At 54.6% G+C, this 20,444-nt stretch overlaps 3 protein-coding genes across 19 annotated transcripts in view; 2 read left to right on the plus strand and 1 right to left on the minus strand.

The window, feature by feature from the left end:
* Positions 1-8,733, plus strand: part of USP49 (ubiquitin specific peptidase 49) — a 34,909-nt gene extending 26,176 nt beyond the window's left edge. For 11 of the 12 annotated variants that reach the window (XM_080568896.1, XM_080568897.1, XM_080568891.1 and 8 more), the window contains one exon: positions 47-8,733. In XM_080568896.1, the coding sequence (XP_080425022.1) occupies positions 47-237 (191 nt within the window). In that variant the 3' untranslated portion in view covers positions 238-8,733. The remainder of the gene's footprint in view (positions 1-46) is intronic. The other variant, XM_080568892.1, reaches the window with a different exon arrangement.
* Positions 8,734-8,738: 5 nt separating this feature from the next.
* Positions 8,739-9,842, minus strand: TOMM6 (translocase of outer mitochondrial membrane 6). The gene is made up of 3 exons (XM_080568937.1): positions 9,685-9,842; positions 9,495-9,596; positions 8,739-9,077 (listed from the first exon to the last, which is right to left on the minus strand). The coding sequence occupies exons 1-2, from the start codon at positions 9,795-9,797 to the stop codon at positions 9,500-9,502; spliced, it is 210 nt and encodes a 69-aa protein (XP_080425063.1). The 5' UTR covers positions 9,798-9,842; the 3' UTR covers positions 8,739-9,077; positions 9,495-9,499.
* A 1,677-nt stretch (positions 9,843-11,519) lies between these two features.
* LOC308183175 (uncharacterized protein) lies at positions 11,520-20,416 on the plus strand. Of its 6 annotated transcripts, none has more exons than XM_080568905.1 (13): positions 11,520-13,830; positions 15,311-15,487; positions 15,756-15,860; positions 16,629-16,793; positions 16,896-16,975; positions 17,282-17,418; positions 17,550-17,692; positions 17,791-17,910; positions 18,167-18,286; positions 18,458-18,580; positions 18,816-18,935; positions 19,508-19,615; positions 19,856-20,416. In XM_080568905.1, exons 2-13 carry the CDS (start codon positions 15,437-15,439, stop codon positions 20,036-20,038), a joined length of 1,455 nt encoding a protein of 484 aa, XP_080425031.1. In that variant the 5' UTR covers positions 11,520-13,830; positions 15,311-15,436; the 3' UTR covers positions 20,039-20,416. The 6 variants fall into 6 exon arrangements, with proteins under 6 accessions (XP_080425031.1, XP_080425028.1, XP_080425032.1 ...); XM_080568902.1 differs by having other exon boundaries at positions 15,314-15,487; XM_080568906.1 differs by having other exon boundaries at positions 15,384-15,487.
* Positions 20,417-20,444: the final 28 nt, after the last annotated feature.

Below are 20,444 nucleotides of genomic sequence, written 5' to 3' on the forward strand. Positions count from 1 at the left end.
ATGATGCCTCCCCTACTAATGTCCTCTTTCTCACTTTGATTCCTAGGTTTTTGGGTCCACTGCAATGACTCCAAACTGAATGTATGTAGCGTGGAGGAGGTGTGCAAAACCCAGGCCTACATTCTCTTTTACACTCAAAGAACAGTGCAGGACAAAGCAAGAATCTCAGAAAAACAACTTCAAGCTCAGGTGCTGTCCAAAAATAGTGATAAAGACAGAAGACTGACGTTCCCATGATGGGAAGCTCTATAATTCAATCAACGGTCTCAGTTGTTTTTTGTTTTGTTTTGTTTTTTTAAACCATCGGTGTTCACAACTTTCCTCTTTGTAGGAAAAAAAGCTCACTGCAGGAAGGGGGTCAGATCGTGGTGTTTGCCGCCCAGGGTCTGGAGAAGTATATCAAGCTGTGCAATTCTGATGCGTAAGATTGTAGTCAGAATCTTCGTTTTTAATGAATATTGTTGTTAAATTATGCTCGCAAAATGAAAAGGGAGAGTTTGATGCTTTGTATCATTAGTCTCATATCAAAATGGATTTGAGTAACACGTAACAAATGAGCACAACCAGGAAATAGAAGCATTCAACTGGCTTCCAAACACCTTCAGTACCTAACAATGCTGATAAACCTCTAGAAGGAGCAGGTATAGTGCCATCCCCTTTAATTGTCGTTCAGATTTCCATGGTTTGAATCACACCCAGGTATTTATTTTTATGATTGTCGGATAGATGGAGTTGGCTGCCCTAAAAGCCATTCTTTCTGAAGAAATGTTCAACGCTCTTTTACAAGAGAAAATATTCCCCAGACCTCAGCTACTTCTGTGATACTAATTTATTTGCTATCAGTTAAGGGCAAACCAATGGCTGGCTATTTTTGTCAACAGCTCTTTTTTTTCAGTGTTGTGGGGGCTGTTTGCACACTTGATGGTTTATTCTCTAGGCTGAACTGAATAGGCAGCTAAATTCACTAGGAATGTGATTCTTGAAACAGTTCTGCTCTGGAGAATGTGTGTTTTGTTTTGTTTTAAACCAAACAAAGAAAACAACAAAAACACCCTGTAATAAGACGGGAATGTACCTGTGTGTGATCAGTCACATCTGTTTACAGTGGAAGCAAAAACGAAGCCTATATTACAGGTTTCCGCTGGCATAACTGTGTTCATCAGGTTATAAAGAATTCAAAGCCCTGACTTGCACAGCCATGACAGCAGAAGCAGTTAAAATGGAGGCAACTTACACTGGAAAACTGGCACTTTTTTTTTTTTTTAAACAAGTGTGGCTTGTTTTCCTCAGGGGAACAGGATGAAGGTAATACCACAACGGTAAGAGACAGAGCTAGATTCTGTTACTGCTCCTGTAGTGGGAATATTCATGAACTCTGATGGTTACACAAGGTCCAGAATAACTGAAGGCAGTGGGGTTGCACAGATGTCGTGATGTCATGAGCAGAATTTAACCTGTGAAGTCTTTGTTCCTGCTGGGGCATAAGGGGAAGGAATGTAGTTAACTGTCAAATTACATGTTGAGCTTGAAAGGCTACAATAATGTCTGTATCTTGTAATCATCTTGATTTTAGAATGTAGGGCCCTAGTTGACTTTTTATAGTCACTTCTCAGCCTACAGTTGGACCTCAGGTATTTTTATAATTTGGGGTTTGACTGCTCACGTTTCATATTTTAAACAAATGTGAATATGTAACTGCAAAGATACCTGGCATCTTTCAATCTTGATGGTCGCTTTTTTTTTTTTGAAACGGTTATAGGTTGCTGTCATCTAAAATATGAGGTTCTTCAAAAAAAAAAAGATTTCATTTTCAGGAAGAGAAGTTCTGAAAGCAGATTTCTCTTCTTCCCTCTTCTACTTTTATCCTTCTCATCATATGCCCATGAGACATAAAGTAATAACTCTGCGTTACCGTTAGAGGGGCTGAATAGGAAAATTTCCCAAATACCGTTCCTCTCTTTCCACTGCCACTACTGCAACTTCTGATTTCCTGTCCTATGGGCAAATTGGTCCGTTTTACTTTGGCTGACATTAGTCACTTTAGCCTTGCAGAGATGAGCACAGCAAATATGAAGCTCCTCTTTTGTTAGAGCACAGTCCCGCATTAGGTCTCCTCTGTCCTTAAAGATTCCCATTTCCTGTATGTCTGAGGAACACGTGGCTTTCTGAGCCTACAAAAAACTCATTTTTGCCAATTAAGAATAATTGGGAGTTCATATGCTCATATTTTTTTTGGAGACAAGTCAGTGTGAAACAGTCCTGTAGGAACTAATGGAAAAGTCTGACTTCTGTTTCTCTAAATGTAGCGTGGTCTGGAAGGATTTCCTATGAATGTCTATATATCTACGTATTTACTAGGTAGCATTATTTTTTGTGCTACTAGTAAATAACATTAATGCAAATGCAATAGGCCAGACTGAGGTAGAATAAAAGTAAGCGTGACCCCGCTGAATGTGGAGGAAGTTGCTTTGGCTTCAGCGCAGGTGGAAGTTGGCATTCACGAAGGAAGGAAAATCAAGTGCTTGTGATGTTCAGGTACGGGATATTTTCAGATACGTGATGGATTCTTTTCTAGAGCAAAACGTGCTTTGGGAAGACTACACGTCTTAAAAGGAAAACTAAAGGAAAAGGTGTTTAACATTGCCTTCTTAATCTCAGCGGTGGAAGGGAAAGCTGAACAGTCACGGTTTACTGTGACGACCAAATAACGTGCTCGCGTTCCGAATCCCTTAGCCGTGCTGGCCCTGTTTATGTAAAGTTTGGTTGTTGTTACTGCAGTGAGCCGAGACTCTTTGCTATGAATGCTCATCTTTTGACTGAGTGTTTTGCGTTAATATTTGAATTCAGGTAGTAATTAATACAGCTGTCAGCGAGTAAGTTGCAGAGGGGGGCTGGGAGCGTACCTTTAGCCGTCGGTGCACCTGATGGCCCAAGCAGATTTTGTAGCATTTGCTGTTGACATCTTTTGACGTTAGTGGCCTCTCCATGTGACGTTAGCCTAGTTGTGCTGAGACATGGAGATACTGCGGTCAGAAAAATGATTGCCCTGATAGGGAAGGAATGAATTATACTTCAAAGTAAACTTGCTTTTTCCAACACTGTGAGGTTTCTGTAATATTTAGCTTTTATTTGGAAGCGATAGCGTATAGCATTTTTTATGCTGTTTGGTTTATATTTGTCTACTGCAGGCATCTTTGTATAAGCATAGCCCAATGTCCCCGTCACGGTGGACACTGTTTTATAGTGTCCTGCTTGCCAGAAATAATAATTGGAAGCTACTTCTTTACGTTAGTAAGACAAACATACAACTTGCAATTATAACGAAACCCACTTAAGTGAATGCCTGACAAAGCATAGCCTGTGATGCAAACTTTGTCCCTCCTTTAAAGGTTTGGCTTCAAATCCTGCTAATACACTGATGCATATCTGGAATAATTCCAAATGCAGGCTCTACTTCTGCAAACACCGAAGCAAATGATGTAACTTAGCTCAGGTGTGGAGTTCAGCATCCAAAGTTTTGAGTCGCAAGCTGAGTGTCTGCAGGATTAGAACCTTTATTGTGGTCCCACTGGAAGTGGAATTGGTTTCTGTATGTACGGAGATTCCTGTAGAGGGGTTCAGTCCTGTAACAAGGAGCCAGTTGCCTCGAGAGATGCTGAGAGCAAGTGCTGGGTTCGTGGCACCCTGCAGGTTATTGTCCGAGGGCGAAGAAAGCCACTGTCAGGCTCGTGAGCAGGCAGCCTTTGGGACAGAACCGTTCCCAGCATGTCCTTATTCTATTCAACTTGTAAGTGAATTGGTGTTCCTTAATTTTATGCTTTCAAGAATGAAGAGTCTTAATGTATTCATGGCCAGGTGTGATACAACATCTGCTGCAGTCATTAGAAAACGCTTTATTTTAGCTAACTTCATTCCACTCGTGAGTCAGTTGCGCAGATTTGCCTTTATGTTACCCCTTTACTGCCTGCATGCCCAAGTTAAACTATGCATACCACAAAAAGGGTTTCTCTGCAAAGCAGTGAAAAAAACAAATTTTCCCCATTAGTTCTGACCAGAACAATTCTACAGTCTGGCTTTGGAGTTGTCAATAGGAGGCAGCAAATGGAAGAATGCATATTAAACGCTTGACATCAAACTTTTCTGGGTGGCAGCACCACTCCCATGTACTTAAGGACTTCCAGCCGGTTTTTTGAGCATAGGAATAAAATTGGAAGCAGTAAAAGCAGTAAGTGTGTCCTATGGACTCACTATCAGAAGTTATTTTGGTTTGTAAACGCAAGGCTTCTAGCAGAAATATTGTCTTGGTGGCAATTTAGACACACTTATGTTGACTGTGATGTCCCCAGGCCTGAGTATGCTTAATTGCACCTCAATGGGAGAGACTAATGAACCTTCTGGCTGTTGCCCGATACCCCAGGATAAGCTACAGTGGAAGCCAACAGTACTGCAGAATGAGAAGTACTTAAAGAAGAAACAGTAGAGGGAGACTAGTTTTACCTGCCAATACAATTTTGTGAACTAATTTTGTATGATTCCTTAGATTTGGTGCCTTGTATCCGATAACATTTTGCATGGGACAGAAACGTTGGGAAATCAGTCATTAATTCCTGACTGAAGCAGCAGATTTGTGTGTTTTTTATAAGTACTCTCAATATCGCTGACGTTTTTACATTTCATATCTGTATGTGAGTGAAAAAGTTTACCAGCCAGCTCAGAAGCTAGCGTTTTACTGTTACGTGTTTGAAATCTGTGTTTGTAATAATTCAAGGAGCAACTTGTTCAAAGGCAGATTAGATTTGGCTTCTTAGATTTTCTCATGTCATCTGGGCCCCTTCCAGCCAGGTCAGTAAGTTGACGCCTATCACATCATGTAACGTGGTGCAGGGAACGCACACTCCAGGGGTTTTTGGTTTTGGTAGAGTAGCTGTAGCTTTGGAAAAGACCTTCTGTTACAAATAATGGTAATGGCTGGCTTAGAAAAGAAAGAATATAGATCCCCTCACCATGGCAGTGTTTGCACAGATTTCCACTTAGCAGCACAGCAAACATTTCCGCACCTGAGCAAAGACGTGTCGTGGTAATGCCTGCGTGAGTGTGTTATGCAAGACATCGCTTGTGTAAGGTGGCCAAGTGTCCCTTCTTCAGAGTAAGTAGTAAAATCCAAGCAGCAGCTCCGAATTCTGCCTCTTTGTGTGTCTAATCCCTTCAGCTGGTTTGAGATCAGATAGGACGGACTCAGGCAGATAATTTATTGCCCGTGGGAAGATAAAACCTCAATTAAGTGTTGTTTTTTCCATGTCTATTACATTAACATTGATACCTGTTTATTGCAGGTAGATAGATGGGAATGTGAAGCATTCTAGCAAGCTTTTAAATTTGTAAAATCTACAGCACAAATGAAATGATCAAAAGCTGTGTATGTCGGTTACCTGTACCAACTTGTGATTGTTTGTATTACTTCATTCAAGGGGTGTGCCTTTAGGCTACTCCTTCCATTGTGCTTATTTTCTGTGTGTGAGAGAGAATGGGTTCCACTTGTTTAAAGGATAACTGCATGGTGGGCCAAAATACCTTCAGAAGAGTTCTTAAGTCTTAAAAATGCTGTTTGCAGTGTACATTTCCAAAAGGGGGGAGGAAGGAAAAAAAAAAAAAAAAAGTCTTGGGCTCACTGGCCCGGTCTGACTTTAACCACTGTTAATTATTTATTGTTTTGAAGCGTGTGCACGACACGGAGTGCGTTTCAGTTACAGCAAAGTGCTCTACCCTTTGGGTTCTTCTTGAACTGCCGTACTACTGATTATGTGCAGGTTGGGGTGAGGGAAGGAGACGGGAGGAATGAGACAACCAGCAATGATAAAGCCAAGCTGACTGCAGCAGTGAGCTGCGGTCTACGCTCAGTAGAGACAGGAAGCGTCTGATATGCAGACCTTGTGTGTCAGACGATTGCATATTTTGCAGGTGTAGGCATTAACAAAATCCAAATGCAGTCTCATTAGCAGCAAGCTCCCAGTTTGGGAGGCAAAAATTTCTCTTATCAGTAATCTCACACTGGCAAACGAATGGTGCTTTTCCATTAAAAGTTGCAGTTCCTAAGGAACAATACCCCAAATTCTCAAGTTTTTAAAAAGAAGCTACCTGCCTAAAGCCCACAATGTCACCGTAAATGCTTCCATAACTGGACGTGAGAAAGGAGATGATACAGTTGGTGACTGAACACAATGTGGTTTGTACTTCTTAGTCTTGGTAACATACTTTCAGTAGAGGTGGCAGGTAGTGAATTTGACTTTTTTTTTTCCCTGTGCTAAACCTCCGGTTCTGGGCCCTGACTTGTCAATTAGAACTTTGTGGAAATTGGGGTAGAAAAGGCCTGCTTCTGTTCCTGCTTTACACAGACTTTCCACATGAGCATCTCTTTGTGGGAGCGCGAGGCTTTTGAATGTTCCTCCTGCTGAAGCAGCACAAACACCCCTTCAGCACGGGCAGCGTTAAGTGTTACTGGAGCTAGCCTTATTTCCTTAGATAACCACATCCATGCTGTGGGGATAACTTGTACTGCTACAACTCTATTAGTACGATTGAATCAACGCCCTGTTTGCGGGTAGAAGAGGTTAAAGAATGTATTATAACGTGGGCAAGCCAGAGCTCTGCAGGTGAGCGATGCCACCGCAGGCTTGTGGTGCACCGTTGAATAGGATCTGTAGGTAAGAAGTTAGGATAACCACCCCTGGGGCTCCTCCTCCTTTGCACAGTTGGTGTAGTAGTGTTCGGTCTGCATAACGCTGTACCTCGGATTCGGGAATATCTCGTAGCACGTCATCTTTGCTCTCCTTACATTTATTAAATGGAGTTACTAGACTTGGCCCTAATGGCTGTTTTCCACGGCTATGAGATGAGCTACGCATATCCACGTGCAAATCAATTTTTCACCTTGTTTATCAGACGTGCAAAGTACAGAAACCTAGAGCCCATGTAAGAGAGGTCCATATTTTTTCCCTGCTTAATTTCAGCTTTGGTCAAGCAGTCACACCCTAAGCCACAGCCTCCTATACATCTACTTAAATAAGCAGTTTACAGCAAAGGAACAAGTGGCTAAGTTTGTTTCCAGTCGAACTCTCTTACAAGTCTGCTTTTCCACAGAACAAATTTAGTTGCAAAGTTCAGGACGGTTAAAGCAGCTTCTCCGAGAGCAGTGCTGAGCTCCTTCAGGTGTGGCAGGCGCGGGTGGGATGCTGCCGGGGAGCCCCTGCTTCCACTAACGCTCCGGAAGCTCCGCTGTTGACTTGAGCAAGGACAGAATTAAAGTTAATCTCCAGGCCTTTTAAAGTTAATCCTGCTCTAAGTTAAGATCCCTGGAAGGGTGCTGTTGGCAACGGCTGGGCAGAACACGAGCGGTTTTCTTTCAGGATGAAATCCCCTTGCAGCCCCTGTGAAAACAAGAGTAAAAAGCTGCTCTGCTTTCTTGGATAAGGATCAAAGCTGGAGCTTGGGTGGGTTTCCTGATTTGTCAGTGACTTCTGGGGGTGCTTTAAGTCAGAACAGCCTCTAGTTTCTGCTTCGAGTTTCTGCTGCTTACGTCACTAATGACTTAAGCCGGCGTGTGCCGTGCTGTGCTCATGAATGAGACTGCCTTTGCTTCAAGGACACTCCTAGGCAGCAGCGAGTGACAAGAGAATCCAGTTAATGACCGAATGTTTCTGGCACTCTGTCCAGCTGTCTCAGAGCTCAGTGCAAACACTCGAAGCGCTGCTCTTAATCACGGGGTCAGCAGCTTTTATTTCAGTCAAGGTTTAAGACAACATCAAGTAAGTCACCTGTGGCAGCCTTATGTACTTAGCTGCATGAACTACCCCCTGCCTGAACCCCGGCCTCAGGAGGCGATTAGTGTGTTCTAAATCAGAACTCAGATTAACTAGAAAATGACCTAACGTTCTAATTAATCCCTTTTTCCTTCAGAAACTGTTCCCGCGGAACTTGGATTATCCATACTTCACAAGAACTTTGTTTCTTTACAGGACGTAAAAAGTCCTGCTTTGAAAAGAGATTTTAGAACATCTGTGTCAGCAGTGGAATTAATTTCTTTCAGGCAGGTTAAAGGGGCAGTTCTCAGCCACAAAGCGCGGGGGCAGCGCTACTTCAAAGGAATGTCTTAAATTAAAAACCCGTGCACAACTGTCCCAAAGAATCCGAAGCCATGTTGCAGTCATACTGCCATAACGCTCAGGGCTGGGAAGTTACTCTGCTCTACAACTAGCATCTTCTGGAGCTGCAGTGTCCCCTGTCTGCTGAAATTACACCTACAGCTCCCCCGGCAGCCTCGTGTGCTGCTTTCACTGCCCCTTCAACAGCTTCACCACCCCCAGCCAGACTCCAAGGCGGTAAGGGCAAGCTGTAGTTTCAGGCCATGGAACTAAAATGCTATGCAACACCAAATGGCTTCTTTTCCCCCAAAAAAGAGTCCTAATTCTTTTACAGTAAACATCCCAGCTTTATCTCAGCCAGACATCACCCGTGAAACCTTCCGGTGGTTAGAGTTTACCTAGGGCTTTTTACAGTTTTGTTTTTCCTTTGAGTAAGTAGCTGATGGGTCCTGCTTACAACCCAGGACTGGACTTGTTCCTTTGTCTTTTGGGTGTGAAATATAAATCATGTTTTTATGATTTTTTTGTAAATCTTTACTCTTTTTACACCTTGTTTTTGTAAGCTGAAGTTTCTTATTAAAAAAATGAAATTCCACTGGGTCATGTCGTTATTCTACGTACTTTAATATTAAATTAGACATCTAGATGGTGATACAGAAGAAAATTCTGCGTGCAAGGGCTTCACATCTTTGAGGAGACTATTCTCAATTCCTTACAGAATGAATTGCTCAGGAATTCTCTCTTCCATACTTGAGTTTTTCCCCCTGTTGTCATTGCTTTGAGCAGGACACATTTGATGTAGGAGTAGGAGCTCTGCAGAGAAGGGGAGCCGCTCCCGTGAGCGTATCAGAACTTGTAACTGCTACACACGGCGCTTCTGGTCCTGGCGAACGGGGAGGGCGAACTCCTCGGCCGTGCAGGTCTGATCCTTCCCTAGCTCTGTAAATAAGCGCAGTTAGAGCTGGGTCAGGGCGCTTTGCACAAGCAGGGCTGGTCTGAGGTCTGCTCCATGCAACCAAGTGCTGACCCCCAGGCCTCCCCCGACTCCCCTGGGATCCCCCTTCCTCACTCCCAAACCCCCTGCAGCCCCCTCCCTGCCCCCGATCCTCAGCGGCCTCCTCCTGACCCCCTTCACCCCCCCTCCCGGTTACCTGCAGCTCCCTCCCGACCCCCCTTCGGCTCCCTGCCGGCCCCCGATCCCCCCCCCCCCCGACCCCTTGCAGCCCCCTCCCGGCCCCCCGACCCTCTGCGGCCCCCTCCTGACCCCCCTTGCAGCCCCTTCCCGACCCCCTTCGGCCCTCTGCCGGCCCCCGACCCCCCCTCCCCGCGGCTCCCAGCCCCCTCCGAGCCCCTCACCGCCGCTACGCCGCGGGCTGCGGGGCCATGAGGTCGATGTCCGTCAGGTTGCGGGCCACCCAGACGCCGGCGGCGAACAGCCCCACGTTGAGCAGCAGGTTCCTGTGAGGCAAGCACAGCGCCCGGGCAGCCCGCGGGACCTCCTCCCGGGCCTTCCCCCCCGCCCCCCCGCCGCCGGCCCAGCACCGACCTGCGGAAGTCGTTCCTGTCGGCGGCGAAGCGCAGCAGCCCCCGCAGCCACCCGCCCAGGCCCTGCCGGGGGGCCGCCGGGCCGCCCGCCGCCACCGCGCCGCTCGCCGCCATCTTGTCACTGCCGCCGCCACCGCCCCCCTCTGGCGTCACTTCCGGCGCGCGGGAAGCGGGGGGGGGGGGGAACGCATGCGTAATGGCGGCCTCGCGCCGCGTGCTGAGGCTTCGCGTGGGTTCTTGGGAGGCGCGGGGGCGGGGGGGACCGCCTGCTTCTCAGGGGGACTGAGCCTCAGGGGACGTGCCTCAAAGGTCTGCTCTTCAAGGGGCTTCTCCTCAGGGGATGTGCCTCAAGGGGCTGCTCCCGCTCCCCGAGGGGCTGCACCTCACAGGGCTTCTCCTCAGGGGGATGTGCTTCAGGGGGCTGCACCTTAGGAGGGCTGAGCCTCAGGGGATGTGCCTCAAAGGGCTGCTCCTCAGGGGGACTGAGCCTCAGGGGTTGTGCCTCAAGGGGCTGCTCCTCAGGGGATGTGCTTCAGGGGGCTGCGCCTCAAGGGGGCTTTGCCTCAGGGGGCTGCGCCACCAAGGGTTGGTCCTCAAGGTGCTGCACCTGAGGGGGTGTGCCTCAGGGGGCTGCGCCTCCAAGGGCTGTGCTTCAGGGGCTCCTCCTGTGCCTCACAGGGCTGCAGCTCAGGGGGCGACTCCTCAGGGGCTGCGCCTCACAGGGCTGTGCCTCAAAGAGCTGCTCCTCAAGGGGCTGCACATCAAAGGGATGCTCCTCGAGGGGTTGTGCCTCAGGGGGCTGTTCCCCAAAGGGCCCCTGCTGCTCTTCAGGGGGCTGCACTTCAAAGGGCTGCACCTCAGGGGATGGCGCCTAAGGGGATGTGGGGCACTGCCACCTGGAGCAGCCAGTGACTGTTACTGATTTTCACTTTCTCAGACAATACGTTAGTTATTAGAGTTCCTTACTATATTGTAGTTTCTCTGTTCTGTACTTACCAAGGATTTCTCAGCATGTCTCAGGTTAGCTGCGCTTCCTAAGGATTCACCTCAAGGATGCACTGCGGTCCCAAGCTGGCACTTCGCATGCTAACAGACCTCTTTGTCTATATATTTTTCTAACCATAACCAGGCCACCTTTATGGCCGCTTCCAAAAGCAAAAAGCCTTGCACAAGCACGTGGCCTGTTTGTGGCTGGCAAACACACGCTGCTGGGGATCGGGCACATCCACCCCAGCTCTGGCGTGGTGCTGGTGCAGCTGAAAATCAGCGGTGTCCCCGGCCAGGCGTTTGTGGTGCGGAAAGTTACGGCCTGGTGAACGCTGTCACCTCCCGGCCGAGCCAGCGCCGGCAGGACCAGACAATTGACATGCCTGGGAACGAGGTTTGCACAGCGGGTGATAAGGGCGGCCGTGCCGCTGCCCGGGGCTTGCTGCCTGCAGGATGCGAGATAAGATAAGAGAAAAATGCGTAGAAAGCAGGGGGGGGATGCCTGAAACGCTGCGTGGGCTGTAAATGTGTCTGACTGGGAAATTTCCAGGCACGGCTGCCGCGGTTTGTAACGCACGCTGCTGCGCTCCAAAGGGCACTGCTCGGTGTGAGCGTGGGCAGGACGGCGTTCCAGCAGTGTTGTTTGGAAAACATCTCTCCCGTTTCCTCCGTCCCTCCCTGCGTGTTTCTGTAGCTTCGTACAATTTCTTGTTCGCTTTGCTGAACTGCCCAGCTCCCGGCTGCCTGCACGCAGCTTCTGCAGGTTATCGCCAGCGCCTGTAACCCCCGAGGCTTCGCAGTAGTTGGGCACAGGTTTGTGCAGGCTCCTCTTGCTTGGCTCTGGCTCCGCGGTGCTGCCAGGCACTTCGTAAAAATTCCCTATTTCTTCTCGATTCCTTCCTGCTCGTTCGCTGCAGTTCGCAGAACTGTAACCGCTCTCAGTTCTGCCTCATCCCACTCTTCCCTGCTTTCCTTAGCCCCTGGGGTCTGCCCTTTCACAAGCCTGTTCCACCACTCCCGGAGCTGCTGTTTCAGCCCTCACAGCTTATTTGGAAAACTTTGTTCTCTGCCAGCTCCGCGGGGAACTTTCCCACCTCTGTCTGGGGCACTTGCAGTGGCTTTGGGCCATCCTCGTCGCGGGGGACACACACAGCCCACGCAGGCGACTGGCACCGTTCAGTCTCTGCTGTTGTCCCCAGGGACTGCAAACCTTGCAAATTGGGGTCTGGCCAGTTTAGGGCAGATGCCAAAGGCTCAGCTTTGCAGCAGAAGTCGCACGGCTACGGACAGAAGGATGGCCACGGAGGACAGAGGGAAAGGCACTACGTGCAGTGCTGAATTTTGGGATTTTGCCTGCCTGGAGCAAACAGGGAGCAGTAGGATCAACGCTACACCAGGGATTTGTGCCCTGCGCTGGATCGGCCAAGCCGCAGCACATCCTAGCACAGTCACGGTGCCCTCGGCAGGACCAGGAGGATATTGCAGTGCAGCACCCTCGTGCTCTCAGGAGATGAGAAATCCTCTCAGCACAAGAACTGCCACCACAGAACTGCCACCGCTTTCCCTCCGAAGGTGCCTAATTTTGGTGTTCCTGCAGTGCCCATGGTGTTCGCAGCCACCCAGGTTTATCGTACGACCCTGGCACTGTTACTGCTCTCACTGTAATTGCAGACATCCCTGCTGCAATTTGCGTGCTCTTTTCTCTTTGACAGCAGGTTATATATTACTGTGCCCGTGTGGTTACATGTCAAACAACACCGTGCTGCAGTGACGAGGTGCCAGGGTCACCGTGACTGATGACTGTCGGCAGGGCAGGACGTTCACTGCCCGAACTGGGACGAGATGAGCGCATCGAGCCAGGGCTTGACCCTGCTCCAGTCTTCCCCTTACGCTTTGCTCCCCAAGCCACCTCTGCATCTGCAGTTTCTCTCGTGCACGGGCTCCGCAGACTTAATTGCAATTAAAAGCTCGATGAGAAAGACGGACAACGGCCGTGAAGAAGCGTTGGAGGCTCTGCAAGGAATCGGACAATCGACAGGAATCCCGGGCCAAATTTTGTGGTGCCCATCCTGGGTGAGGCAGCCTGCTCTTCCAGGGGACACCGTCCCCGTGGTCCCCGGGAGCTATTTATTTATCCTCCTCTTCGGGGACAGCTGGGTCACCAGGAGGAGGACCTGACTCTGGTAGGAAGACGTGCGCCAGCCGAGGAGCTGCCGTAGCTGCGCGTTTCCCCTCCTGAGGGTGATGTGCTGCCACGCCGGGCACGCTGCAGACAATTTGTCCATGCTGCAGACAATTTGTCCACGCTGCCGTACTCTTTTCCCAAATCCCCGAGAGCTAATTGATCCACCCAGTTAGTTAATTGATTTATAGCTATTAGAGACTATAATTAACCGACCAGCTGGAGAGCTGTGTGTTATCTGCCCGGTGGGAGCAGCGTTGAGAGGCAGCCAGCTCCAACGGGCCACGAGCTGCCCCATCCCTGTGAGCAGCACTGCTCGTTTGGCATCTCTGAAGGATTTTGCTCTGCTTCGGGCTTTGGGCTTTTCCTTTTATCTCCTCCTTTCCTAACGTTTGGCTCAGCAAACTCGCTCCGAGTCTCCCTACTCCCCCGTCTCCCCTCCTACCCTCCTACAAGGTCACAAACTTGGATTTACGCTCTGAGTTTTGCATTGCTGGGCAGACCAGTTTGGGCCAGCTCGTTATCAACGCGTTCCCAGCCCCCAGCCAAACCCACAGCTACTGTCAGACCTGAGCCGAAGCAGATGTTCGTTAAGCGTCAGGAAAGCCATGCATCTCGTTACACGCCTGGGCGAGGTGCCTGCGCCTAGCACTGACACATCTGCCCGGCGCTAACAAACCGGGGACGCCATTCCCAGTGGAAATGCAGCCGGAGAGGGATGAGGAGAGACTGTAGGCGCCCCGGCGGAGCTGCTTCGCGCCTGGCCGCACCGGGAAGGGGTGCCTCGACCGGCGGCAGCCTCGGGAAAGCCTCGGAGCTGCCGCGGGCTCCGTGCCTGGCGCCGCGTGGGGGGCCGGCCATGCTGCGAGCAGGCCACGAGCCCGGCGGCGGTGCCGGGAGGTGAGCGGCCCCCGGCGCCACGTCGTCGTCCCCGAGCGGCTCTCGGCGAACCTCTCGCTGCTCCCGGCGTCCGCAGAGGTGGGTGCGACGACGGCAGCGTCCCTCCGCGCTGGGCCGTGGCCCGCACCGGTGCCACCGCGCTGCCCAGACCCTGCTCTCGCCTCTTCCCTTTCGCCTCCTCGGGCTGTGCCGGAGCAGCCGCGCCGCTGGGGTGCCCTGCTCCCCAAAATACCCCCGGCACAAGGCTGGGGGCATCCTGGGGACCGCGTGGCCGTGACCAAGCCAGGCGGAGGGAGGCAGGCGCTGGGGATGGGGATGGGGGGGGTCTCACGGTGGCTTTGTGCCCGACTCCCCCCCACCCCAAACAGCCCTGCAGGACCCCCAGAGGTGGGCTCCCTGCGGCAGGGCTGGCGGAGCGGCTGGTGCGGCGCGGCGATCTGGGAGGTTTGCATCCAACTGCGCTTCGTTTGACGAGGGAGGGGAGGTAAAGAGAAGGAATCGGCCGTCCCCGGTTATCAGAGGCCGGTCTGGGAACACCGGCAGGACTGCCCTGGGGGGGCCGGGCGGCCCTCGGGGGGGGGGCGGGTGTCTGGTGGTCCTGCCGAGCACACCCGCTGCGGAGGGGTGTTTGTTCTCACCAGCCGCAGGCAGCCTGAAGAAGGGCTCCGCAAATAGCAGAAGCTCCTCGAGGGCATCAGTCCGGCGTGTGGCCCCTCCCAGGAAATAAATGGGCAGGAGGGGGCCAACCGAGGGAAGCTTCATGGGCGAAAATTAGCACCCAGTTGCCGCTTGCTGCTGGGTCGCGTTCAGCAAGGGGAGCTGCTGAGAGCCCCCCGGGGGAGGGAAGGGCCCTCTGCACGCAGGGGGTCCCGGCCCTGCTGACTCCGCTGCTCGCTGGGGCTGTTTCCAGGCGGTGAGCTCCCTTCTAGGCCCACCTGGGCCTGCCCTGCCAGGTAAAACCTCAGTCTGGGGACAAAAAGGCTTAACTTCTTGCTTTCGCTCTCCGTACTCTCCTCGCTTGCTCCCTGCCGACCTGTGGGGCGAGGGATCGAGGGATCGGTGCGTGCGCCGCGTCTCTGGTGACTCCTGGCATGAGGCTGCCCGCGTCCCCTGGGAGCCGGCTGCTTGGGGTTAGGTCGGCTGCTGTGGGGTCACAGCTGGCCCCCGCTCGCTCCGACGGCGTCCCGTGGGATAAACGCCCGGCTGCCCGCCGGTGGGGAAGCCGCAAGCGCTGTGCCCGGTCTGCAGAGTGCCTGGGCGCACCCGCAGGGCTCGGACACCCTCGCCTCCACGGGGAGCCCGAGCGGTGCCTGGCGCCGGGGCAGCCGTGCGGCTCGGCTGCGAGCCCAAGGGAACAATAGCGGGGTGGTGCCGCCGGGCGCCCTGACCCCGTGCGCTTTGCACGGGGTGACGGAAACCTCGCCGCGAGCGGGCAGAGCCCGGGCTGGGCAGGGAAAGCGGGGAGCAGAGGTGTGCGGTGCCGGGGAGCAGCGCTGGCACGGGGGGGGTCCCGCGTCCCCTCCTGGGACAAGGAGCAGGAGGTCTGCTTTGCCCCCAGCAGGAAGCTGTCCCCGAGCCGATGGTGACGTCCGTCCTGCGGGACGCGCTCTCCCACACCTCTCCCTCCGCAGCTGAGCGCCGCTGACCTCCCGAGGGCCTCCTCCTCGTGAGACGTGCCGGCGAGATGTTCTCCAACAAGTGCCGCAGGAGGGGGCACCCGGCCGCTCCCTGGGAGGTAGGTGGTGGTGGTGGTGGTGGGAGCGCGGGGGCTCCGTGGGGCTCCTCTCTGGGGTGGTGAGGATGGGCGCCCGCTGCCCCAGCCCTTGGGATGCTGAGGAGCTGAGGGAGCATCACCGCGGCGCATGGGGGAACTGGGAGGACTGGGAGTTGGCTGGGAGCTCGGCTGGGTGGGCTCTGGGCTCAGCATCCCTCTGGTTCGGAGAGAGGCAGCGGCGGAGGGGAGGGCCTCATCCTGCTCTCTGCTCCCCGTGTCCTCCCTGCAGCCCGGTCCGTGGCAGCCCAGACCCCACGCTCCCAGCCCCCAGGACAACTGGCACGAGCCGCCGTGGGAGCGCCAGCCCTGGAGAGGCGGGCATAACAGGCACCCGGTAAGGGGATGAGGGCAGGGCTCTTGGGGTTTGTGGGGTGCAGCTCCCCCGAGCAACCGCAGCGCACTTCTCGTTATGTCTTAGCCATCTGCCTTGACAGGGGCAAAGGTGAGGGAGCGGGCCTCACGAAGGCAGGGCAGCATCTCTCTCAGACCCCCAGAACTACCCCGGACTCATTTCTCAAACATTTCCCAATATGAAACATGCAGGCCCGGGAAAGGGCTGTGTAGGACTCCTGGATCTGCCCACAGAGGTGGGGACTGAGCTTGAGAAACCCTGACACCAAAGCGCCTGGGTGTGCGCCCACCACCTGAGAGCCTGAAGAGGCCGAGTCAACACGGGATCCACGGGTGGCGATGCCTCTCTCTCTCTCTCAATCCCTATATTTATTTATTTTTTCTTTATTTGGAACATACGTGCTTTTGCCCAGCGTCTAATAATTCCTCAGGAAACCGTCAGTCAAAGTTTAACCTTGCTGAAACCCTGAAAGACTCGTAGTGTCTCGCCCTCCGACCCAGAGATTCAAACAAACCTATCTCCTCCCCGGCCAAGCGGGACAGGACAGGGGTCACCTGCAAATTTAGGGTGACCAAAACTGAGGCTCCCCTGGAAGCAGGAGAAAGGAAGAGCTTGGAGCCACAGCGGGAAGGGAGAACAGGAGTAAAACCAAAACTCCTGCTGGAAAGCCCGCGGACACGTGGCTGCCCTAAGCGAGCTGCCCTAAATGTGCCGCCCCAAGGCCTCACCAGCGGTGCCTTGCCTTGGCAGCCCGGTCCCCGGCACCCCCGGCCTTTCCCCGGCCCCGCCAACTTCCATAGGATGGAGGAGGACAGGAGATGGGCACCGCACGACTGTCCCCGTCCGCCACCCCCCTGGCACTACAGAGAAGAGTACCAAAGACCCGAGGAAAACTTTACCGAGGACTCGTACCCGGTGAGGGGGTGAGGGGAGGCGGGCTGGGGAGGGCTGGCGGGGCCGTGGCTGTGCCAGGCGCGGTGCCCCGGGATCGGTGCCTAAATCTGCCGCTCCCCGCAGGTGCCGCCGCTGTTTGCCCCGGGCTGCTTCGCCTGGTCTGAGTTCTCCAGAGAGGAGCAGCACCCCGCCGACTTCCCATGGTGGGTGCCCGCACCGAGGGCAGGGGGCACGGGCTGGAGAAGGGGACGGATCCCGCACCAGGCTGCGGGTCCGGGCTGAGCGCAGCTCCCACGGGGTGGCCCCCCTGGGGATGAGGGGGCTGCCCAGCACGCACAAACGAGGCCAGGCTCAGCTGTGGCGCGCAGCGGAGGGCTAGGGGCAGCAGGCGGGGTAAATACTGCTCCAGGGCGATGCAGCAGCGACGCTGACCCTGCTCCGGGTGGGAGGTTGCACCAGAGATCCCCGCCAGCCTAAATTTCCCACGGGGGCTGTCTTTAACCCTGCAGGGAGCAAGGAGCCTTCCAGGAAGGCTGCCCGCCCTGGCGCTCTCGTGGCCTGCGCCAGAAACGCTGCCGACTCCTTCGCCATGTCCAGCAAGAGACGTCGGCGTACCACGGCCCGGCCTCTCCCCAGCTCTCCAAAGGTTCGTGCTGCCACGACGGCGCCTGCCTGGGGATGCCCAGGGCGCTGCCACGGTGTGCGCAGCCAGCAGCATCTCCGTGGCAAGGGTTAGGATTTGGTGGATTCGGTCCCGTTGTGCTTCTCGCTCCACAGGGAAGCACGCGTCCTCCAAGTCCTCCCAGTCCTGCCCCCAGCAGAGCCAGCCAGGAGGCAAGGAGGAGCCGCAGCACCCTGACGCTCCCCAGCCAGCTAGCGCCTGCAAAGACAGCGTGCAGAGCGGGGGGCAGGTGGATGAGGTGGGTTTTTGCCTCCAGCACGCGGCGCTGACCCGCATTTTGTGGCCACGTGGCTCTCGTGGTGCTGCCGTGCCCCTGACCAACGTGATTTCCCGCAGGGCCTGCCGGCAGCGAGCGGAGAGGTGTCGGAGCCCCCCGCGCCAGCAGCCTCCCCGCAGAAGAGCCCAGCCACTGATCCTCAGGCTGCGGAGCAGGAGCCAGCGGCAGAAGCAAAGCTGGTATGAAGTGCAGGGATGTTTGCACCCCCAGGAGCTGCCTGGCTCAGAGGATCCCTTCATCCCGTGTAACATCTTGCTTCTCTCACCCAGCCCTTTCGCTCACTGTCTCTTTGACAGAATGTGGGGTGTTTTCCTGGCTTCTCTGGGGCTGCGAAGCCCCTGGTTTCCTTGGGGTTTTAGCACCCTGTCTGTCCTGTTCCCCAGCTCTTCCCAGGACAGATGAATGTCCCTGCCTCATGCCGTTCCCTGTCCCCAGGTCGAGCCAGAAGACGGGCAGAAAGCTGCAGGCAGCCAGGGCCAGGGCCCCTCTGCTTTGGAAACGGAGCCAGTCCTGCCGGAGAACACCTGTACCGGGAAGGAGGAGGACTTCGAGCAGGTACGAGCCGATGCATCTGTCTCCTCTTTCTGCCTAATTGCAGTGCCACGGGGGAGGTGGGATTTTTCAGCCCTCTCCATAAGCCTCATTTTCCCATCTGCCTGGGCTGCACTGACAGCCCTCTGCGGCCTCTGAAATGCACCTGAAATGCACCTGAAATGCTTTGTGCAGGTAGAGCCGTGCAGCCAAAGTGCCCCCGAGGCCGGAGCAGGTGCTGGGTCACAACCCCGCAGCCCCTCAGCCCCTCCGGAGCCTGCTGGGACGGGCAGCGCCGCAGCTAGCCCGGGTGTGGAGGTAGGTGCTGGGCTCTGCCTGCTCTCCCGGGCACGGCAGCAGCTGCCCGTGGTGGGACGGGTTTCAGGCCGTGGCTGCGCTGCTCCGTAGCGTTTCCTCCTGCTGAGGTTTCCCTTCGTGAGGGCAGCAGCGTTTGCTTGGCTCCCGCTGCTCTCGCACAGCTGCTGCCTTCTTCCCCTGGGTGCTTTCTCTCCTGATGCTTCTTGGTGGCTTTCATCCCTCCGAAAACTCGCAGGTCTCACCAGGAGCTGCTGTGGAGCCCGATGCGCAGCCCAGCCAGGCCAGCTCCGATGTCTGCACCGAGCCAGCAGCGTCACCTGGGACAGGGCACCCTCCTGTGGGTGGGACGGAGCTGGTACGTGCGCTGCCCTCCCTTCTGGGCAGGAACGGTGCCCTCGTGTCCCTGGGAACACCTGCAGCGAGGCTCAGGAACACCAATTTAACCCAGGAGCCCCGGGGGGATTTTCTCGCTGGCCTTCCCAGCCACAGGATTATGTGCTGGGGTTAAAGCGCCGCTTTGTCTGGATGCAGCGCCCGTATCAGCCCTGCTGTCGGCCGTGCAGGAGATGCCGATAAATTGGAGACGGCTTGGAGAAAGGCCAAAAAAATAACTCGGGGATTGAGAGTGCGCTGGAGCGTGACCGACCCCAGGACTGGAGCTTTAACAAAGCAAACGAGAGTGTTGCAGAGTGGCTTAATTACTGCCTAATGGGGAAGAGAAATCAGCTAGAGGGGCCCTCGGGTCTCAGAGGCGCTGCTGCCAGGGCTGTGCTGGGAGGGAAGGGGGTGGCGAGGTCCCGGTGGGTGCCCCCTCAGGGTGGCCGGTCCCCAGCAGCCCCGATTCGGTCCCAACCCCGCTCCTGTTCCGTTGCCTGCTCCCTCTCCCTTTCACAGAATCCGACCTTCCCTCACTTTTCCCCTGCCCAGGCTGCAGGCTGCCAGCCCTCGCTCTGCTCCACGCTCTCCGCGCCCTCCCCGGCCAGCACGGACCTGCGCTCCGCCGCTGTCCTTGCCAGGAAAAAGGAGATCGAGCTGGTGAGTCCTGGCGGGCACACGCGGGGTCTGGGGCTAGCCAAGGAGAAGGGGACACCCTCGAGGTTCAAAATCCACGGGGAATAAGGTGACACTGGGTGATGGGCAAGCCGTGGGGCAGCCCCAGGTGCTGTGGGAAGGGGCTGTCACCCCTGGGGGAAAAAAAAGTCCCCAAGAGGGCTTCGTGCTGCTGGCAGGGAGGTTTTGGGGCGCCCCGTGCTGACCCTTTGCCTCTCCCTGCAGTCCTACCAGCAGTTCAGCCTGACCATCGCCGTGGTGGCCACGATGCTGCTGCAGAAGGAGCCCTCCATGGAGGCGGCGCTGGGGCTGGCGCTGAGGGCCAACCTGCGCCAGGTGCGCACCCACCACCTCCAGGAGCTGGAGGACTTCATCGACAGCTACGACTCCAGCACCCCCAGCCCCTGAGCCGGGGGCGAAGGTGTGGAGCCCCCGTGTCGGGGTCGGTGCGGTCCCTCCGTCCCTCCCGGAGGTGGAAGGGGCGCTGCTGGTTTCGGGGGGCGGCCAGAAATTGGTGTTTGCAGCAGGTAATGGGGGCGCGGACGGGTTGTCCCCACCCTGGGGTAAGGGACGAGCCCTACCCGGACCTGAATTTGCAAGAAAAGGAGCTGGTTTTACTGGAGGGTGGCGGGAGGGAGAGCAGCTGGGGCAGAGGGCAAGGGAGGGCTCCCCCCTTCTAAGAGCTCCTTGCTCCCTTCTTGTGGTTTTGTGCTGCTCCCTTAAACCCCGGGCTTTGGTCTTGTTTTTTTAAAAAATAAAAATAAATGAGCTTTGGTCCTCGCAGCCCCTGCGCTGCCGTTGTTCTGGTCCTGCT

The sequence above is a fragment of the Anser brachyrhynchus genome (assembly GCF_964034855.1).
Source record: "Anser brachyrhynchus genome assembly, chromosome: 27".
Classification (NCBI taxonomy): Eukaryota; Metazoa; Chordata; class Aves; order Anseriformes; family Anatidae; genus Anser; species Anser brachyrhynchus.